The 22,620-nt window shown below is 42.6% G+C and overlaps 1 protein-coding gene and 1 long non-coding RNA gene across 2 annotated transcripts in view; one reads left to right on the top strand and one right to left on the bottom strand.

The window, feature by feature from the left end:
* The window catches only part of LOC138405938 (uncharacterized), a 60,931-nt gene extending 50,739 nt beyond the window's left edge, over nt 1-10,192 (bottom strand). The window contains exons 1-2 of the long non-coding RNA XR_011239599.1: nt 10,075-10,192; nt 7,522-7,901 (exon numbers count right to left, since the gene is read on the bottom strand). This is a non-coding gene — a long non-coding RNA (uncharacterized lncRNA). The remainder of the gene's footprint in view (nt 1-7,521; nt 7,902-10,074) is intronic.
* Nucleotides 9,953-22,620, top strand: part of efna3a (ephrin-A3a) — a 59,176-nt gene continuing 46,508 nt past the window's right edge. Inside the window, exon 1 of the mRNA XM_020102415.2 lies at nt 9,953-10,638. Coding sequence (XP_019957974.2) covers nt 10,529-10,638 — 110 coding nt within the window. The 5' untranslated portion in view covers nt 9,953-10,528. The remainder of the gene's footprint in view (nt 10,639-22,620) is intronic.

Here is a 22,620-nt window from a genome sequence, read left to right as displayed (position 1 = left end):
CTACAAAGTGAAGTCTGTACATTTTTTTCCTCTTTATTTTATAATGTGTTATTTGGGTCATGGCCTAGGCTGGATATAAAAATGACTGCTCCCCAAAAGTGTAGCCCACCTCCTCCATGTTAACCAATAGGATATGGACCAAGCTAAAAGTCAAAGTTAGTTATTATTATACTTATTTGATGCCATAAAAGTGGGGGGGGGGAATGTCATCATTAGCTAAGACTGATTCATTATTGGTCCAGCAAAAGATATTTTCCCTTCCTTTCTGGATAGTGGAAGCAAGAGGAGATACAACATCAATCTTTATACATAGATTTGGGTATGGTTGGTTTGGTCCATGTCCCATCCACTAACATGAAGGTGGCAGGGTTTATGACCTTTACTGCAGCCAGCCACTAGTTGATGGATCGCCCCCTGGTGGAAGATCCATATGTTTAAGCTATACTTTTGGGGGCTGTCATGTTGTTCATCTTTATTTACAGTCATTGGTCTATAGCAATAAATGTAAGGTAATGAAATGTTTCAATTTAACCCAGCAATTGACCCTCTGTTCTAACTGTCACCGCCTCGGTTACACACACACACAATATACATCCAAATCAGCCTTGTGCCAGGAAGTATGGCAATTATTCAAACAGCTAATTAGGTCAGTCAGCTCCTTCGGCCCGGCAGGCAGGAGGGTTGTGCAAGATGGTCCGGCCTGACACAGTGACCTCAGGATGGCTTGCCTGGGCATGACTAGTTGGGATTGGTCCAAAGCCAAAGGGATGAATGACCCGAGCATCAGTTGGACTCATGATTGAAATCCTGAGCATGAAACGCTGGCCATCTGGGCTTCTTGCCATGTGTCGCTGTGATACTTTACTCTACGGATGCAAGACAACCAGGAGGGTTTTTCTTTTTCAACAGTTGAACAGGGTTTCATTTTCCACCAAGAAGACAAAACCTTGAAACAACGATTGATCTGATTTATGGAGATAAACACAGACCATTCACAAGCTTCTCTGAACAGATTTACTAAGACAATGGTTGGAATGTAGGAGCAAGTACTTTCTTGCTTTTATTTGAACTTGCGTAAAATACCAGATGGAGTTCACAACACGGCACAAAGTGTTGGAGAAACAACACATCAGCAAAAAAGATAAAATACGAATGTTGAATCTTAGTTTTTAAATTGTTTCATAGAGTCATACAACTGAATATAGAGGCTTTTGTTTAGCCCCTCTTCCACCGGTCAAATCACCTGCTAACACCCGTTAACGTCTGGCTTTTGTTTACAATGGGAATGGATACAGTCCACATTCACTCAATTGGCTCTGGCTTTGATTGGCAGTGATATGACACCAGGGTAAACATGCTTATTTCTTCCTCTTCTTTGTTTTGGTAGTCTGGATGCTGATGCTACACATTTTCTAACGTTATGACATGCATTGAACTTCTGGTCGCGAACATCTTGTTACATCTTGGGAACAATGTACAACATCGATTTTCAATGAATTCGAATTTCAAGGTTTCTGATTTCTCACAGAGATAAAAAAGACAGAAAGGCCCAACTCCTCTCCGTGGGAAAAGGGTCAATCGCCTTTTAAAAACGGATTTACCCATGTTTAAAAAACCTGCATATATCTGCTGATTTTGGTGTATAATAGGATGAAGCAGATGAAGCAATGACTTCTTGCATGTTGGAGAAAATAAAGTGTTGAGGTTCTGGAGAGTGTGTGAGTGTGCAAGCTGAACAATCCCATTAAAAGGAAAAGGAGGATGGGGCAGAATGATAGCATGCATAATGAATGTGTGAGATAATCAGGGCTGAGCTACAGTAGCTTCATATAGATCATTTGGTGAAAACAGCAGTCCACAGCACTACACTACAGTACAGCACCGGCTGAGTCATAGTCTCTGCACTTTTTTACACTGTAAATCAGTGGTCCCCAAACTAAAGGTTGGGAGCCTCCAGGGGGATCATGCGACACAGAAGGATCAAGATGATTTACAGAAACTGAATACAATGTACAATTCTTAATATCATATTTTGGCCATGTTTGTTCCAAAAGCAGAAAGTAAAAATTTAAATAAACAATAAGAATAATCCTCAGCCTTCTGATTTTCCAGTGATGTGATGGTCAGGTCAGTTCACGGCACCACAGGAAACAGTGCAACATGTGCATACAGGTGATTATTTTAGGTGAACTAGCTCCAATAAATATACATTGAGATAATGGGGGTCTCTAGTTTCTGTCTCTGTAACTTTGGGGGTCGGGTGCTGAAAAGTTGGGGAACCTCTTCTAACTGCACTCTGCTCTCTGCTCTCTGCCCATGATGGAATTGGAATTGGTCAGATTCTTAGGAGCTGGCAGATATATTCTGTTTTGCTGGCACTGCCCAAAATTACCTTAAACTGTACAAGATCAAGATTAATTGAGTCATCCTCAATGTTTCTAGCCACCGACTATTTTGTATTTTTTGGGTTTGTATTATTGATGTATTAATTGTTAGAATGGGGTTTGATCATATGTGGTAACTGCTGGCTGTAGAACTTATTGTTCCTCTAGGAAAATAAAGATACCATCGACCTTAAACCTTGAACCTCTGCCTGACAATATGAAAACAATTGAACCTCTATCATCGCTCCATGTTTCCATTCCATAATTTGAAGCTATAGTCCTACAGCTGTAGGGTTCTTTGTTGTTAACTCTCGACAAAGCACACACACACAGGGAAAGGTTGATGTCCATGCCAGGCCTTGCTCCAGTAGTGATTGTGACATTTCTCCTTCTCCCTCTGGGGCTCCGTGGATCGCCCCGCTCCAAATGCTCCGATTCCTCCGGAGCAATACCTTCTGCTCGCTGAGAAAAAGGTCACATGCTCCATTATTTCAAAGTGAACTTTCGACCTAACATTTACAGAGGAGGCGAAAAATAGCTGTCGATGTGAGGACGCAGCAGGTTTAGCGTAGCTGAATATTTCTGGATGAAGGATGGACGGGTGAGGTGAGAGGGGGCAGCGTGTCAGGATTATCATTGTTTGACAACACCGGGCTAAGTCTCTATATAGAGACAAGTGAGGACACGGCTGAGAGGGCTAAGTGGTCGGACATTGATCTGAGTGTTCCAGCCACATGTACTGCACATGCTGTTATGACACATGGAGAGTAATTTCTATGCTAATAATAACTGTACTTCTTGTGTATTATGGGGCCTGTACATGAAGGATGCAGCCAACCAGAAGTCTGTGATGTCAGTGACTAACGCTGTCCTTTGACTGTGATTCACTCTGTCAGTCAGTTCTCTCTGTCAGTGCAGTTACAATCCTTCCTCAAATGATTTGCATTAGAGCGACGAGCCAGCACAGCGAAGAGATGCAAAGTGAAATTCCTGCCATTCAGGCTGCGTGCAGTGGCGATGAGAGACACTGTGTTGGCCGATGTCCCGCTCCTACCAGCCAATTACTGACCATTACAGGATTTACTTACAGCGAAGAAGACGCGCAGAGAGGAAGAGAGGAACATTTCTTTATGAATACATTACGAGGTTTACTTAATAGCTTCCTTAATCGATGCTCATCCCGCGGTCAGTTGTGGCTGCTGATTTTAAACCTGTTTTATTGACTCAGCTGTTGTTTGATTTGTTGTACAGAACCAATTCACTTCACTAAGAACAGACCCCACTGAGGACAAAAATAAAAACCTTTTAACCAGATAGAAAAAGTGTACGATAAACATCACCACCTCCCGGCCTGATTTCTGTTCTCTTGTTTTTACGACTCTTGTAGCTCTCAGCAGGCGAACAGGTCTGTCAATATGTTCCTGCTTGTACTTGTCAGAGCTTGTGTCGGCATTTTAAAGACATGGTGTTCTATAATGATTTAAAAAGACACAGCTGCAGAGGACTAAACAACAGGAGTTTCCATTAATTCTATTGATTCATCATCAACTGTAAAGCATCTATCTTTCCATATATCTTTCTATCCATCTATCCATCTATCTTTCTGTCTTTCTGTCTTTCTATCCATCTATCTTTCTATCTATCTATCTATCTATCTATCTATCTATCTATCTATCTATCTTTCCATCATCTATCTTTCTATCTATCTATCTTTCCATCCATCTCTCCATCTCTCTGTCCATCCATCTAACTATTCATCCATCTATATATCCCTTTAACTATTCATCCATCTATCCATTCATCTGTCTGCCCATCCATCCATGTATCTATATGTCCATCTGTCTGTTCATCTCTCCAACTTTCCTTCCATCCTTCCATCCATCTCCATCATCCATCCACAATAAACAGTTGATATGAATCTGTTATTAATTAATTAGCTCATATAAATTAGTTACTCTGTGTTTGTATATTGGCAGCAGATTGTTTTCATGCAGATCAAACTGTCTGTTTCTATTAGCGATTCAATATTAAAGTCCCTTTTTTCAAAGATTTATTCATGATTTGTTATGTGAATAAAGGATGAACACAGTAATTCTGTTCTATGATCATGAAAATCTGTGACTGAAGATTCACCTCCCATTTCTGTTTGCATACTGTCTCTTTGTAGTGGCATCTAATATTCACCTTTAGTACAAAAACACAAAAGCAAAATACAAATCTGACTTCCTTTGTTTTTGATTAGTTACAAAAACATAATCTCATTGTCTGGCCATTGTTTGCAGCATCTGAACACTGGTAACATTCCTGCTTCTGTGCGTTGTCTTCTCCTTCTTCTTCTTCTTGGATGTTATGAGGTTCACTGGAAACACAAATGTGCCACACAATGCTTCGGTTCATCCTCCTGCCAGCTCAGTGTGGTGGAAAAAAATCCTCCTCCCCGCAACAGTCATGCTAATAATTTTCTCCTCTTTTTGTTTGCTCATCAGACACATGCTGCTCGTCTCTTGTTTTCCTCTCTCCTCTCCTCAATATTTCATGCCATTGGAAGTGCATCTATTCTTGGCGTTCCCCGTGCCCTGCCGCCTCCTGTCAAAACATAATTTTCTATCATTCGACACCCCTCCACCTTTTCAACCCTCGCTCTGCCTCCTGGTCTTCAGAGCGGAGGCCGTCATGTGCACTGGGCTGATCTTAGGTGGACAAAATTAGCTTTTCTGTTACTACGGCAGCAGTCAGGTGCCTTTATGAGCAGGTTTTCATTCTGTAATCCTTCTATCAATAGTCCTTTTTCATATCAGACACATTTTGACATGTCACAGTAGGGAAATCACAGGTGTAGATAATAAAATGAGTGACGGCTGAATTCCATTAATCTGCCTCAGTTTCAGGGTCCTGGTGTTTTGCATGCTGGCTCACTTTCCACACACTCGTGTCTTACTTGAACTGAGCAAAGCCATCGTTAATGTTATCAGTAACACCTGTGCTTCTCCTACTATCATATGTCAAAATGTCTGCCGCAGAAGAATCCTGTCTTAAACCGATTTGGGTGTAAGTGATGGCGGACAAAATCCTGCAATCCTTCTTCATACAAAAGTCTTTAGTCTGCTCCCTATATTGCAATTTGAAACCAAAACTAACAAGACCAAATGTAAACAATGTAACACAGACATAAAGATTGGTTCAGAACCATGGGCCATGATTTTTGGGCACAGGATGGACACACAAGGGCGCAGCAGCTATCAGATGAGCAGGAAACAGGACTAACACAGTAAGTAAATTGATTAAGGACACACAAGGCAAATCATTTCAAAGTAGAACTGGAATTAATAAACCCAGAGTGCATGACCAAACTCAGTAATTCAAAAACAAGTACAACACAAACAAGGTCCATGTAACATTTGTCCTTCACTGGAGCAGATTATATCAGTTTATTGACATTTTCACTAATTCCTTTTGAATAATACACGAATATACACAGGTGTATTTATTAACATATGAGTGTGTGTAATGTGGTGCAGCTTGATTGGATTTAAGGGGACTGTTGGGGCTTGTGAGGTATTTGCGCTCTACTGAGCTTAATTCTAGGTCTCCATGTTTTGATTTATTAAGAAGTATTGTGCCCTAAATCCATGCCAGTTCTCTCCCAACATTATCCTGCTACTATCTGCTCCTCTAAACCGATTGCCTTCACAGTACATCGTCTCCAACCCTCTGTCCTTTTACGACCATTTACCAACACGTCGCTCCCTTCCCTAAAGGCTCAGCCCTCCATTCCCCGGTCCTCCCTTTTTCATCATTGCCCGGCGCTGAGGAACATTGTTCTTGATTGCTTGGCAGATGCCATTATCCTGGGTTTATATCTTCACAATCGCATTAGCCATTTGCACAGCTGGGTACTTACTGAAGCAAGGCAGGTTAAGCACCGCACTTGAGGGGACAAAATGATGGAGGCCCACCTGGAGATTGAGCTTGGCCGTTCCTCAGCCCCACGCCAATACCAAAAAACACAGTTGGCCTTTCCTTCCATTTAACTAATGCCGCAATATCTCCCTCTACATCTCCCCCCTACATACACACCCCTCAGTTTCTCAGTATATAGTTACAGTGAGTCTTTTTTAACCTCATCTACTTCTCCCTTGATTCCTGCACTGCTGTTTCTTCTTGCAGCCAACCTCGAATTATCCTCACCCCCAGGCTTTCTATATTTCTTCCTTTGTTTTCTCTCACACTCATTTTTTGTATCCATACCTCCCTCTAGTAGAATTAAGGGACTGCAAAATGCACATCCACACCAAACAGAAAGAAATAAGGAAAGGAGGATGATGGAGGTTGGGAGGTGACGGTGTCTGCAGGGCTTGCCAACACAGCGACGAGCTCAGGCAGCCGGCCAGAGACACATTTTTACACACTCTTACTGTCACGCTGAGATTTTTTATTTGTCTGTGTCTCTGAGCTCAAAAGGATTATTCTGTTGTTATTTTCATCCCTGTTACTTAATATTCAAAGTCTGACATTTCGCTAGATTAGCTGATTGATCAAATTAATCGTTGTTTACCGATGGCACCGCTGGACATTAAACTCAATTGAGACAACCTACTTTTAATCCTTTTATATTAAAGCGGAGATAAGTCCAGAATGAGACGTATGGGGAAACGAGGACCAGATGCGATGTATATTAGAGATAGCTCAGATAGAGGCCAGCTGGAAAAATAAAGAAATCCCACTAAGGGAGAGACCAGCACATTTTCTACTGGAATATTGCTCACACTGGCAATGAAGTCACTTAGGAAATCAATATCAAGCCAACAAGGATATATGAAAGTGTTGAGGCTGATTGATGATAGCAAATTATCAGAATAATCAATATGCCCATAGCTGCTGTTTATGAATTAATCACGAACCAAAAAAATGTCAGAGTCAAGGTAATGAGCCCTAGTTACTGTTACTCTACTGTGAAGTGGAGAAAAACACAAACTGTGCAGCTGCAGAGGCTGCAGGAGGCAACACACATACATAAACATGGTGCAAAGTCGAAAGAACAAATACGTTCAATAACTTATGACACTGGGAAGCTTCACTCAGTCGCACGTTCAAAACACACTCATACACGAAGCACATCATAAATATGCATCTGTACCTCTGCCGTTTGAGACGGGTCTTTGGAAACATATTAAATGTCACCGTCTATATTTTCATCTTGCCTTCATTTGGCGCTGTGTGGCTGGCGTGTGCAACAGGAAGCCAGAGATCATCAGTTTAGGAAGAAAAGGAGGAAACGTGCTCCTCATGAGCGGCACTTTCCTCCCGAGTGCGAGGGCGACAAAAGGATGACAAATGGCAGAGTGAGTGGAGGTGAGTGATCCAGTGGAGCCGCACAGATAGAGGGACGGTGGGACAGTAAGAGGGTGTGTGTGTGTGTGTGTGGTGGGGGGGTGAAGGTACTTGTTCTTTCATCCGCCCCTTTACTCCAGTCACCACGGCAACATGCCTGGAGGGTACTCAGGAGAGGCGTCATCACTGACAAAAACAACAGAGAAGCAGAAAGTGAGTGAGAGCAAATGAGAGCAAACCAGACAGACTGTGTGTATGAATGAGAGCGGGGAGAGTAGAAAGTCGACAGCAGATCCACAGCCGACTCCAGCTTCTTCTCCTCATTCATAGAAGTGTGAATTTGACCTTCAGGGACTCGGGCTAGAAGTTTAACGAACACTCATTCATCTCTGCGGGTCATTTATATTAATGTTTGGATATCGACGCTTAAGTTTCACCAACAGCATCTATAACAGCGTTGGATGGGTGTGAACATCGCTGATATCCTCTCCAAATAGGACATTATTATAAGATAGGAAATTGGCAGAGTTAATCAAACCGAGGCTAATGCCTAATATTTGGAATTAACGGAGCCATTAATACTGCTGGCTGCCGGTAGGCTAGATAGAGTGGTTAAACCACCAGCGGCGAAATTAAACAGGTTAATTAAAGTCTCGAAATTGTCGTACACTTGGTTCAATGTAGAACACACACACACACACACACACACACACACACACACACACACACGAATCATTATTATACTGGCCTGTGGTGGCCTTCAGCAAACTGTATTAATTTTCTAATATTAATCATGATTCTAACCTTAACCCATAACCCATGTTGTGTTGTGAATCCAATATAATTTGTATTTTTCAAAATTCCAGTCCATTCATCCATCCACTCGTCCATCCATCCATCCATCCATTCATCCATCCATCCATCCATCCATCCATCCATCCATCCAACCAACCATTCTTCTGTCCATCCAACCATTAGTTGACATCTGGGATATTTGGTCTATGGTCCAAACCCAGAACCCTCTTTCTATAAGGCACCACTGCACCACCATGTCGTCTAAGTAACTAAATAATAAAGTAAATGATAATAATTGATGCTTCCATAGTGTTCATGATCAACTCAACTAGTGATGAGTATGAATCTGAAATGAATCAGATGCCACACACTCACAGTTTCCACATCACACCCCAGCTCAACATCTATAGGAGACTTTGGAACGACTCTTTATTTTGGGCTCGGGCTACATACACAGACATGATAGGCAAAATGTTGGACCCGGACCAATCACAGCTTGAGATCTTTCACAGTCTCAGGTTGGGCCTCGTGTTAGACAGCGTGCACTCCACCACCATCATGTTGTTTTTTCCTTTAATTCCTCACCCATTTGTATCAAACACTTTCCATTTTTTCTGGTTGTTGGCAGAAATCTGAACAGTGTGTGTAATTAACTATGATAATGATTGAATGTGTGATAATGAGTCATTTCACAGCCGCTGAGGATTTTAGTCTTTTGGTGTTTTCCCAGCTTAATACCAAACTAAAACCTTGAACCTACTTATATAGGCCTACTTATAGAAAAAATATAACTCTGTGATCTGTACTGTATTTTCTTACCGCTGCCAAGGAGGTGACGTGTGTCCGGTAGATGACAGGATTACCCAACAGATGGAATTGTGAGAAAAATGAGAGGTGGGGGCATGACCCGAGAGAGCTCATTAAATGCTGGTGTGGATCCAGGGGATCTTTTGCACTTTCTTTAACGTTAGGCGGTTTTCCACATTTCTCGTTGATTTCTCCAGTATATAATTCATGGATCTTGATGAAAGAAAGACATGTTAAGGGAATTGCCTGTACAATTTGGTCCCCCCCCCCCCCCCCCCCCCCAAAAGCCTGGATCAAGTGAATTTTAATGGGGTTTCATGAGGGAACTGTCGGAACTTATTGTGTGCCACCCTATAGCTTTTATGATTTGTGAAAGTTAATGTCTATCAACTAAACATACTGTAGTTCCAACAAACTCAATATAACCATACACTGTAATTTATATAAGCAACATTTCTTATCTTAAACCCAAATTCTAACTCTATAGTCTGACTGATGCTTCACTTTTCTCATCTCTTAATCAAGATGTTATTGTTGTCTGCAGACTACGCACACACACTTACACACACACACACACACACACAGTGCATGCTGTGAGGGGGCGGGGCAGCAGAATAGATGGACATGTGAGTGCATCTCGGCCATCAGAGGGCGGGTTTGTAGCGTGGTGTGCGCGGTGTGTGTGGACGCTGCTGCTGCTGAGGATGAGGATGGTGATGAGGATGATGTGGATGAGAGGAGCGGCACACACACAGACCTTTCCACGGAGATCCTGCGTCCTGGTTGCGACTTTGGCGCTGCGTTAAGACGAGAAAACACCGACCTCAGCTGTCAGCTTTGAATGTGGCCGCCTGCATTGCCTTATCACCTCTAACACTCCGGGTATTGTTCCTCTTTAATGACAGCGGACTTGCCAAACAAAAGCAGGAGTGACTTGAAAAGTGCGCGCAGAGATTTTCTTTTTTGGCACAAGTGAAGTGACGATATCCCCCAAATGGTCGCGATGGGGTTTGAGTTGAAGAACACGTAATCCCACTGAAACCAGCCTGACCCAAGCCGTTGTTAAGGTAACCGGGAAGTTGAAAAGGCGTTTTTTTCTTTTATTCCGTGACCGCTGGGATGTTGTGAACGGACGCGTCTCCGGGACAGAAGGAGCGGGGGACGCAGAAGGAAGAGAGGCGCACCAGGGCTGGACGAGCACCGGAGGGATTATGGCTCTCGCAACGGTTTTTCTCAGCCTCACAACGCTGGCGCTTACAAACTTGCACCTGTCGAGAGCCAGCAACCGGCATGCGGTGTACTGGAACAGCTCCAACATACTGTGAGTGTGTGTCTGCAGCCTTTTACGCAGCCCTGTCCGTGCGTTCAGCTGATCAACTTGTGTTTTCTCTTTGTCAGTGCGCACCACTGCTGATGATAACTTGTTTGTTAGAGAATATCCTCTGCTGCAACGCGCTCCTCTTGTTTACAGACTCAAATACATTCAATAGGCTACAAATAATGATCCAATTATTATTTTTGTTTTACAATTTTTTAAGGAGGCGTCATATAATCTGAAGAGCCTGTGTGGTAAAAATAATGAATACCGTCTTCTTTTCATCTGAAAACCTCCATTGTCTTTGTTTTCCAGTAATTCAGGGCACCCACCCCCCAGGTAAAAAGCGCCCCCATCTCAAAAACTCCCCTAATGACCACAAGATGGAGCAAAATTTCATTCCAGCTCTTTTCTTGGATGGTGCTGGTATTTTGCACTAAACTCATTTCTGGTGGGAGAGAAACAAATTGTGTTTTTTGAGGTAAATTGTTGTTATTGTGAGAGTAGCTACATTATTTTTCAGGATGTACATAAATAAACTTTATCTAATTGTTCATGTAATTAACCTGAGAAGAATAATGTGGGGGGGGGGGGGGATCTATTAGTTTGAACAAAAAATATCAAAAGACGTTTTCACGCCTGAAAGTCAGACCTGAGGTTCATGTCTTATAATGTTTACATTTGATCTGCTTAGTTTTGGTTTCACAGTGTAATTTAGGGAGCAGACTTAAGACTTGTGTGGGACATATATGTCCTGTCGTCATCACCTATGACACTTGACATTGTCTTTCTTTTTCAGTAACGAGCGTGCAGTTTATATATGTGTGTGAAAGTGTAAGAGAAGGGTCTTTGAGGAAAGACGCCCATGGGTGTCAATGCTTTTGAACAGTTCAGCCTTGCTAATGTTAGTGTCTGAGGAAGTAGCCTTTATGTACACCATCGTCTGACTATAACCCATCATCGCACACCAATGGACCAATTGTCTAAAAGGCTAAATAGCTCAAATTATGTTACAATAAAAACGGCATAGGTAACATTATTACCACGTCGTTGTAGCACAAGCTTAATATCTTCCATTAGAAAATTCCAAGAGGTTGTCCAAAACTGTAGCCCCAAAACTAAAAAATTATAGGTATAAGTGGCATATACATTATACTAATTTTTTGTGAGCAACTGCTACATTAGCCAAATTTACATTTTGCTGTCAGACATCCTCCTGCTTCTCCCACAGATGCTTATTCAACTTAATTTACTTTCCATTGAACTGATCAATCAGCATACATTAGCAGAATGCTAGCATGATAAGAGCAGGATAATGCTCCGTGTAAAAAAATACATAGGGACCTTAGAATTTTTTATTTCAGTTCTCATATAAAATTGATAACACATTTAACAAAATTGAGTCTTCTTGTCTAGAAGCAGGAGTAAATCATTATTTTGGCGTTTCCCTTCATTCACTCCAATTCATTGAGGACTGCCTCATGACTGCCCTCTGGGTGAATTGCAGCCAATTTTGGTATCAAGGGATTAATAGGAACTGTTGACAGGCTCTGCTTCAATTCTTTACTAATGTGCTAATTCAGGCGAAGCATACGTGTTGATGTGCATGTATGTGTGTATTAAGTGCATGTGGTCGTGGTGGGGGGGGGTTATGGAGGAACATGCCTCCTTACATGATTTTTACATTAACTTTCATAATAACGCATCCGTTGTCTTACCCCAGTTTACCCTCGTCCCAGTTCAGTAATGCATCTCCAGGTGGAAACTGTTTCTTCACTGCTCCTCCTCTCCACCCTGCATGCAGAGTGGTTACTGTATAAATATTTGATTTCTATCTCACATTTAGTCCATCTCCTGCTTCACAATAATGACTCATTTAAGCAGTCATCTCTCCATCTAGACACTTTCAGTCCTGTGTTGTCGATCATCCTACCTGCTGCCGTGCACCACAGAGAATCTACATAATTCATACACACAACTCAAACTTCCATAAATCTGCATGAGCATGTGCACTCACTATAAATAAGTATGCTGGCCCACACATATACAAACACAGGAATTAATGTATGCACACACACACACACACACACACACACACTAGGCCTACCCCTTGCACTCAGATTCCGCCGACCACAGTAAGGTTGCTGCCTCAGATAAGCTTCCCCAGGCTCTCCTACGTCTCTCTACCTGTGAGGTTTAAAGCCAGCTTGCTGTGGGGCAGAGATCGATGTGAATTCTACTGCCTTTGTCTTCTCATTAGGCAACAGTGAATCCATCTTTCTCACATTCTTTTATCTCCTCTCTTCACACAACCTCCTCCTTCGCCCCCGACCCCTCCTCCCTCTCCTCTATCTGTGTTCCTCCTCCGTCCATTTGTATTCACCTCAGATGCCGGTCTCTCCTATCGCCTCTCTCTATCTCATACTTGGTTATTTTCTTCCTTCTCTTATTTTTTTCTGCTGGTGTCCCACCAGCCGGGCTTGTCCCCCTCAATTCCCTTTTTCTGCATCTCATTGCCGCCCCCCATCTGCTCCTGGACCCTCATTCACCTCCCAAGCTTTCAGCTGCGAGTTCACATATAGCAGCTGATTGGAATTAAAAATTAATTTTTAGTTATTTGAAGGTATGCAGATGTGGGATAATTCAAATATTTGAAGGTTTCCTTGAGTCAAACAGTTTGAAAACTGCTTTAAAAACTGATGGAAACAGTCAAGGCACTGCTGCAGCACTGACACCTCCTCATTAATGTTGATGTTTGAATGGCACATTCAAAAATATTGTAGATTTATGACTGCAGTTAATCCTGTCAGTGTGACATGAATAGAGAAGGGGTATATTAACCGAGACTCAGTTGTGTTAAAGCGCTGTAATAGTGCACAGGTTTTTTGAATGTCATAATCAGTATTAGTCCTATCTATCAGTTTAAATTAGTCTTTGTGTGTGCGTGTGTGTGTGTGTGTGTGCTAAAATTATTTTCACAGCATGTGCATCACTGTTTAATGTCATCATTCATTACACTGTTAGTACATTTTGTGGCTTTAAATTGACATTTATGTGTTAAAGTGACAAATATGTGCTCATATTAATGAATTCAGATTACTGTGTGTGTGTCTGTTTGAGAGACAGAAAGAAAGGCAGAGAGGGAGGGAAACATAGAGCGAGACAAAGTGCAGGTGTGGGTCTGCATGCCTGTGTGTGCAGAACCTCTCCTTTCTCCACAGTGGGATACAAATCTCTAAAATAATGCAAAAATTGACCCAGTTTGCAGGTAGCAGACAAATCCTTGGAGGCTATGGCAAGAGTACTGATGGCCATCAAGCTTTAAAAGGTCTTACGCTTGGGGCCACTTCTCCACCTCTCTGTCCACATGCATAGAGAACAAGCTGAGGGCCTCACTTGTTCATTGAGGCAGCTCCTTCTCTTGTCCAGCACTGGTTATAGAGACAAGCTCAGGAGGGAGCAGTGACAGACGAATGCATCGGCAGAGCCAAACCAAGAGGCCTATTGGGCCAAGCTCTGGTTGAGGCCTTAATGTTTTACCCTTGAGCGCTGCATTCAGCGCAGATGGTTACGGCCCAGCTGCAAGCAATGGGTTCACTTGGAAGCTAAGCTGTTTGTGCCAAAGCCATGAAAATGTCTTTTAATGATAACACTCAGCTAGTAATGTCTTCCTCTGGTATTAAATGTCAAAAGGGGATTGTCACACAGTTGATACCCAGTAACACTGCAGTTTGATTTTTTGCACTTTTTCTGAGGTAAACAACATCAGATCATTTATCATAGCATTTTCCTGTGCCTCGGACGATTTAAAACGAGTTATCTCGATTATCATTACCCAAAGAAATAGCTCAGAGTGCTTTGATTATCACCCAAGTCCGTCATGACTGCACTACCCCCCCATTAGAAAGTGTTGCTCTCAGCTTCCTGTCTCAGCAGTGCGCCTGGCCAACTCGTTACAGATGTCCCTGCTAATGGCTGACTGAGGCAGGAAAAAACACACGCAAGCCATTAAATCATCTCGCATCTGAGGCCATCTGCCAATTAGAGGGGGGGATGCGGAACATCTTGAGAGCACGCGGGAGCAGCGGCGCACTGCAGTAGCCTCGCCTACCTGCAAGCAGCATCCCATGCTCCCGCCACCTCTTCCCATCAGGTGTTTGGCCTCGGTGGTTAGACGGGCTGCATCTCCATAATTGGGCACCCCCTGTCCGCATGATCAAAACAACAGCCCGGCTTTCATTCACTCTCTCACCTCTTTCCTAACTTACACAATGTCTCTTCTAATGCTTATAACTTAGCTGGACGCTGGAGCAAAAACCTCTGTGCATTCGAGGGAAGGAAATTTAATTTGAAAACATCACACATATCTCAGCTAAATCATCATCGCAGTGCCTGCTCAGCATGATAAAAGTTTTATTTTGCTGTTTGTGTCTGATCCTCTGTAGATACACCTCCGTGTGTTTGATGCTACACATTATGACCGTGGATTGGATGTGAAATAGAGACTGTCAGGCCCTTGGACCACATGAAGAAAAAACAACCCAATCCTAGGCACACCACATCTCGCGCTACAAAATAAATTATCACTTTGACAAATAGCTTCCCGGAGAGTTCGAGGTACGGAGGCCTGGTGATCAATGTTGAGTCTGGTTGCAGTCGTACTCAACAGGCTCATTAACTGCCAAGTCGGTCTGTGTGGGTGTGTGCAGGCCCAGCTAGACTCGGAGGTGGTTCCCTGCGGAGCTCAGGAGAACCACGGCGCCCTGCAGGGGAAAGTTTGCAGATATTTAGTTGCAGTAAAGCAAATCTTTTCTGGAAAATGACGAAAATATAGAGTGAGTGATGGAGAAGGTGATGGGGAAGGATAAATCAGAAAATAGATGGAAGAGAAGGATGCAAAGTGGAGAATATAACTGTAGGGGAGAGGTGGGTGTATTGGAGGAGGATACGGGAGAAAGGTGGAAAGTGGGGCAGTCTTTCAGGAGAGGAAAGTGAGGGAAAAGATTGATTGAGTTGGCCAAAAGTCAGGATGGTTGAAAGAGAGCATTGGTTTTACCGGATGTGGAAGTTAGGTCATATGGCCGAATGTGCTGTAGCCGCTGTTTTCCGAGGAGATGATACCCACGGGAGCTGATCCGTGCTAATGTGGACATAGGCTGGGTCATTCATGTGGACCAGTGCTCAGAGACAATAGCAACTGCCATTCACCTGGCCCTCTGCCCCAGGCAACACGACGCAGACGGAGCATACAGCAGACACGCAGATTTGCTACCTGATTACATGCGTGTCCGTCCGCCCGCCGCAGTCTCTGGGCTGCTTCGCCAGTTTTGCATACAAATGCATCTCATTCACTGGCATTCAGTTTGTTCTTTCATATTCATTGTACCAAACAGCATTAGAGTGCGTGCATCTCTTTTCCCCTCCTCTTTGCGGTTGCGTCAAATGAGAATTGAAATGAATGATTGAAAAGTGGAGTTTTTGAATGAAACACATCTCCCTCTCTCTAATGAAGGAAATCCAGAAGATTTGTTTGAAGAACAGCGCTGTTGAACAGATAGTTAACTTGATTGAATTATTACCTGGATTCATTATGCTGATGTGCAATGTTGTCTCAAAGCACATCTGTCTGCTGTGGCATGCTGTCCATTTTTAGCGCATTCAAATCTGCTATGAGGAGCATAAATGGAGGGAGAAACACTGAAAGGATGTTTAATGGTTTGCATGGATCCAAGAGTGGGAGTGCAGATCGATACATTTATATGGTGTGTGGAGGTGAGTGGACCCTGGCTGAACAAAAACACAACAGCGTTGCTTTCTGAGCAGCAATCAATCTGGGTGCATCAGGTGATCAATGTCCAAATGCATTTTTAATTTGATTTCACAGTGGCCGTAAATTGCCGTGAAGTGTTTCGGAGCTCGGCTCGGGAAACTCACATCGAGTAATTCCTTGGAACAGCATGCTTGAGAATTTATTATTACAGGGTTGTCAGTCACTGCTCTGGGGTTCATGCTACACAGAAACCTTACCTAAGTCCACATTTAACAAAGCCGTTGTATTCCTACTATTTACTATTTTCTGAGGAATAAATTAGACTTTAAGAGGACAAAATGTATTTAAAAATGTCTGTTGCACTAAACAAAGTGTAATTCATCCCCACAGAATTAAAAGAGATATAGTATTTTTTCGGATACTATTTTTCTGTTCCTGACACTGATTTCGATACCTGAATTTTTTGTGTTATAAGGTTCAGGGTTATGTATTATATGTTGTCAAGGATTCTCTCAGCTCAGAGTAAAACTTATGTAACAGTTGCCTGAAGAAAAAGCGTAAACGTATTGAAGTTCATTCAGTCTTGATAACTCCTAATCAGACTCTACAGTGCAGTGAACATGAGTTAAATTAAAAGGTGGGTGGGGGATACAGATAAAACCACAGGAGGAGGTTTTTAATCAACCTGGAATTTAACAGTTATGAACCGAAGGGAAATATAAACTTCATTTCTACTTCAACTCTGTCCCAGTAAAATCTCCAATCTAGGTTTTTCTACTTTGTTATCCCTCCCTGTCTCCTCTGGAGGTCCAAAGCACCCCAGGGCTGCTCTGCTTCATCACAATGAGGAATTGGCAGGTTTGGCCAACCATCATAACCTGTTCATGGGCTCTGATGGGACAGTGCCACAGGACTCATCCAAGAGCTACCCCAGGCAAGGGAAGCGTTACTTTCTTTGGCAAAGTCCAAAGAAAAACATAGTTAGGATCCTCATATGCCATCAAAAGCCATTTGGATTCCTTGCGCTCCAAGGTTATAAAAACTGCACTTAACCGGTGGTGGGAACCCACAGGAGATAGTCCTGATCCCAGACAGGTAGAACCAATTTCAGACTTAATGATTTGAATGCAAATGCTTTCTACAAAGAAGGCTTTCCTACTTCTGAATGGTAGCTCCACAGTGCATTACACTGGGAGTGTGCACTGCCGTGCCCGTTACCCACTGGGAAATTACATTGCTGCTTTGATGGAAATGGCTGCCATGTAGGAAAAAGATCAGAGCTGTTGATAGGTGGAGGGTCACTGGTTGAAGTCTGATTATTTTGGAAATGGGCGTTGTTGCCGCGCACGGCCTAGAAAATGATAAGGCAGCCACAGCAGTTGGTCAAAAATAATTTAGTGTGTTATTGAAGCAGGAGGCCACTTCAGAGGTATGGCAATTGAGGTGGTGTTTTGCAGCGACAGGAGTCCTCAGAGTTATCAGTGTCCCTTCATAAAAAAAGCTGCAAGTGAGGACACAGGTTTGTGCTCTGTCATATCTTGTTCTCTGTTCATTCCCTACAGGTCCTGAGCCGTGACAGGTCTTCCCTCTAATGCTCTTGGGTGCTTAACAACAGCGGTGTTACGAGAAGTGGAAACTGTCCTCTCAGCTTAGTGGATGATATGGCTCCATTTTTCCTTTCATGCGAGGGCAATTTCAAATATGGGCTGCTTAATAATTAGGTATTATGTTATAATTGAGATTTTTCCTATTGAAGATGTAATTATATGAAGGTCTGAGACCCTTTGGCAGTCGTCGTGTCTGTAATGAGAATATTTGAAGAAAATTGAAATCTCTCTCAAGTGTTCTGTGCATCCAGAATGATGGAAAGTAATTTGGCCCTTCAGCAGCAGCGACCGCCACCTCCGGTGGCTTAATGTATCCCTCTTATATTGTTAGAGTGAACATTTAAATCAGTACATCTTCAAGCGAAACTGTTCTATTACAAATATGATAGCAAAGTCTTTAGAGCTTGAAAGTGAGATGTAATTGGATTGGACGGGAAGCTACCTACTAGAAAAAAATGAAAGTTATATTCTTGCGAGGAAGCTAGAGGGTTGCTCTGCTTGGATTTGTACATTTGCAGATATAAAAACTCTGCCGGGTGATGTTATGAAGTAAAACACTATATTGGAGAGGGCGTGTAACTGTTGGTGTGTACTGTACAATATGACCTGTACGCACAAGCTATTACACAGTGTCTGGGAGGGGGTCAACTGGCCCATTAGCACTGTTCCATCCAATGGGAGCAATAAACAGTGTTGTCAGTTCAACAAAATATATTAAATCTAGAGGGGCAGTTGGCAAGCACATATCTCTGGCCACTGAACCACCATGTTGCATATACTTATATTGAGATCAGATATCCAACTCAAAGCCACTATTGTACGGACCTCGCCCCTGTTTCTTAAGAAATTCATAGAAATTGGGAAAAACACAATGTCTAAAAAGGAAAATCTCAACCTTAATCGAATCCTTCCTTTCTTGTCTCATAAACCACATTTCCACCAAGTGTCATTATAAACCTCTTCACAAGCTTTTGTGTGATCTTGCTAACAGACACAAGGTAAAGTAGAGGTAATTATATGGACATATTATGCTAGATACTTAACTAATTTCTCCAATTTTTTATATTGTGTAGGAAAAACTCTTCAGTATTCTAGCCATTGCATTGTAGGTAAGTTAAACCCATCATCTTGGGAACAATGTGCAATTGTGACATTTTCCTTCGTGTTGTGTATGAGGCAACACTGGTTAGACAGCATGGTAAAGAGCTTCTTAGTTTCTAGAAATGTTGAACATTACCACTGGGTAAAAAAACTGAAAGACAAAATCATTTTACTGGCAATGCGAAAGGAGACAATCGTTAATATTTGGTTGTCAAAAAGGAATAACATTTACCTTTTGGTTAATGCTCGACTGCTGTTCAGCTACAAACATCCTGAACTCACTAACCTTTAAAATGTCAAAATCATATGGATTCATTTTGCAATTTGGCTAACTCACAAAGTAAGTGTTACAAATAAGCGACACGGCTCATAAAGTGTAAAAACGAGCCGCCTGCTGACAGCTTTGATTTTGCCCTTGATTTTATGGCGAACAAGCGGGTGCAGGGAGGTTGCAGTGATGGAACATTTTATGTTTTAAAGGGGTCATTGTCACAATGGCACGCTCTGGCTCCAGCCCTGAGTACGTGATAAAAAGTCATCAGATCAGAGTTGTACAGCACAGGAGCACAACACTCTTTCTTTCTTCTTCCCGTGCGTGTTGCCATATCTTCAACCTCATCATTTAATCAGGTCTCGTGTTGGTCTGGATCAAAAATCTATTCGGAATTCATTTGCTGCCTTGATGTGTAAATTCAGTTATGGTTAATACATGAGCTACGGCATGCATAATCATGTCTGTCTACTCATACATGCATTTCTTTTGGCTTCCTGGTATTTTCGCTCATTGATTAATATGGACAACTTGTGACTCATCTTTCACCACTGGCATCCTCCATCAATGGGGGGTAGAGGAGGGGATGTGCCTTCCTCTCCCCTGCTTTCCCCCCGGATCAGTGTGTGCTGTTCCTTTGAGACACATCTCCACGGTGCAGTCTGTTATTTGCATGTGTTACAGCCGGGGGTGATTTGAAGAGGCACGAGAAGGAGTGGCACCCTGCTTGTTATCACTACATTTTGAACGCTTTATTATTAATGATTATAGAGGAAAACTACCGCAGCTTCAGAACTCTACCTGCTTACCAAGCTCCCCTGTTAAGACTCTGCAGATTCTCCTCTGGCTAGAATATCTGTTGCAGTGTTTTGTTTGTAAAGTCATTTCTTTGCTTTGTTCAGCTGCCTTTCAGTAGCTGTGGGCTGCATATGTACTTTGTATGTACTTTTGTTTTCAGTAGATGTCAGAACATGTCTCCACAAGGAGTTTCTAAATGGTAACAACTTGTTTAATGCTGCAGGCTACACTGTGGCTACATCCACACAGCTGCATTTTAGTTATATAGTGAATCACTTTTGCTATATTCAATTTTTAATCGCCTAAAACTGAGAAGTTTGGAAACGCTAATGACCCTGATTTAGTTTGAAAACTCTGGACTTGTGTTGTTCTATGGACGGGCAAAAAAACAGGAACAAGACAAGAAATCCCTTGTCTTACTTTTCACCTTTGTTGTCTGTAATTTGTAGTTTTTTTTCCGTAACTAAGCAACCTGCAACTGTAGAGTTGACAATCTGCTTCCAGGTAACTCCAGCAGATAGATTTTCAAGTGTGTTAGTATGGATGAGTATTATTACCTCCACCAAGTAGGTTATGGTTTCGTCTGTGTTTATTTTTTTGTTCATTGGGGGTTTTCACAGCATGATTTTGCAAAATCTACCTTAAATTGTGTCGAAATCATTTTGATATTTAAAAAATATGGTGCAGATCCCCAAAAAAATCTAGTGACATAAGGCGACTGTTGGGCCTTGGCGGAAGTATATCTATAGTTACATGCTGGGCCAAAAGGATCAAGCTGTTTTAAAACTAACACCTATTACTATGGATGTAGCCTGTGTCTAGACCGACGTAGTAACTGGGAGACACACTGAGATGAGGCCAGATCCTTACCATGCTGTGTGTGTGGGTGTATGGAATATCAATGTCCTGCTGTGCTCCCTCACTATGTGTGTGTGTGTCATGATGTGTCCTTTAAGTTGTGTTTATGTTTCATTGTTCTGGTTATTTATGTGTGTGTTTGTGTCTGTGCATACATGCTTGTTTTATTGATTGGAGGTGAAGGCACAGTAATGATTCTGTCTCCTTGTCCTGGCCCTCTCTGTCTCTTTCGGTCAGTCTCTCCCTCGCCTCTGTGTTTCCTCTGTGTCCGTGGTGTTCGCCTCACCGAGCGACAGCCCTCCCCCCTGTCCGTCTCTCTGCCGTGTCATTTTGAAGTGTTTTCGCTCAGCCGTCTGTCCCTGCTCCATTCTCACCTTGTGCCGAGTCAATGGGAAGTCCCCGCAGACCGCTTCGCTCAACCGCATTGCTGTGTGTGGGAGGAGAGTGGGCACTAGCACCCGTTTACCTCCCTTTAATTTATCGCTCTATTGCTGTTGAGAGAGTGAATCACATATCATTATTTAGAAATCCTTCACTTGCTGCATGTGCACTTGTCTTTCTAGTACAGTGTGTAAGTACACATGAGAGAAGCTTTTCCCATTTTCTCTGCAGTTTCTGTGTGTGTCTTTCAGTAAAGAATAAAGTGTATGTACAGTAAGAGATAGATGGTTATGATAAATAGATTTGCTTTTGCAGCACTTAAAGGGATTCTGTGCCACTTCCCAGGAGGAAGTGGAAGAGAAAGTGTAACCAAAAGAAGAAGAAGAAGAAAAGTAAGGTTGGGAGGAGGGAAGTGTTTTAAAAAAGGAGATGGAGGAAGGAGATATAAGGGAGTAAAATGGGGATATGGGAGGAGGAGGAGATGGAAGGGGCGTTTTCGTATGTAGAGGAGAGGAAGAGCGTATGGAGAATATTAATGGTGTGTCAGGAAGTGGAGTATCTTTAAAGACCTCAACCTTTCCTCTGCTGCTCATGCGTACTGTATGAGAACAAGCAGCCTGGAGGCTCAGCTGTACAACCAGGAGACAGAAACAGGCACAGTTACTATATACACTGGATATACAGATATACATACATACATTACCTGATAGTGTGTTTGTAACATGTAATGGCACAACTAGAAATAACATATATATCTATCTATCTCTGTTTCTTTATTTCTCTATTTCTATGCACATACTCAAACACATTCAGTGATTTTTGAGTTGTTGCAGTGTCAGGACTGAAATACCTCCCAGCACCTGTCAGTGCAGGGATCTTAAGCGGGAATTAGTGTGTGTGTGTGCGTGTGTGTGTGTCTGTGTAAATGGCATATGTACAGGAGAGGAACCAAATCCAGCGAGAGAGGAGTGAGAGAGAGAGAAGGAGGTGATGCTCATTTAGCTCATGATGCAAGGGGAGAAACATTCACGCTGTCGTTTCGTGGAAGCCGGTGTCACAGGTGACAGTCAGTGACAGCGCAGAGAACAGGCCCGTCATCGACACAGGAACCAAAGAGGGGAGGAATCATGGGAAATGAATGTGGTATTCCTCATATAGCAAATGACAGAGAGATGCAGAGTGGGTATGGGCATAAAGTGGCA

The sequence above is a fragment of the Paralichthys olivaceus genome, chromosome 20 (assembly GCF_024713975.1).
Source record: "Paralichthys olivaceus isolate ysfri-2021 chromosome 20, ASM2471397v2, whole genome shotgun sequence".
In the NCBI taxonomy this organism is placed as follows: Eukaryota; Metazoa; Chordata; class Actinopteri; order Pleuronectiformes; family Paralichthyidae; genus Paralichthys; species Paralichthys olivaceus.
The sequence above is the reverse complement of the archived record's forward strand: the minus strand, read 5'-3'. Positions and strand labels throughout refer to the sequence as shown.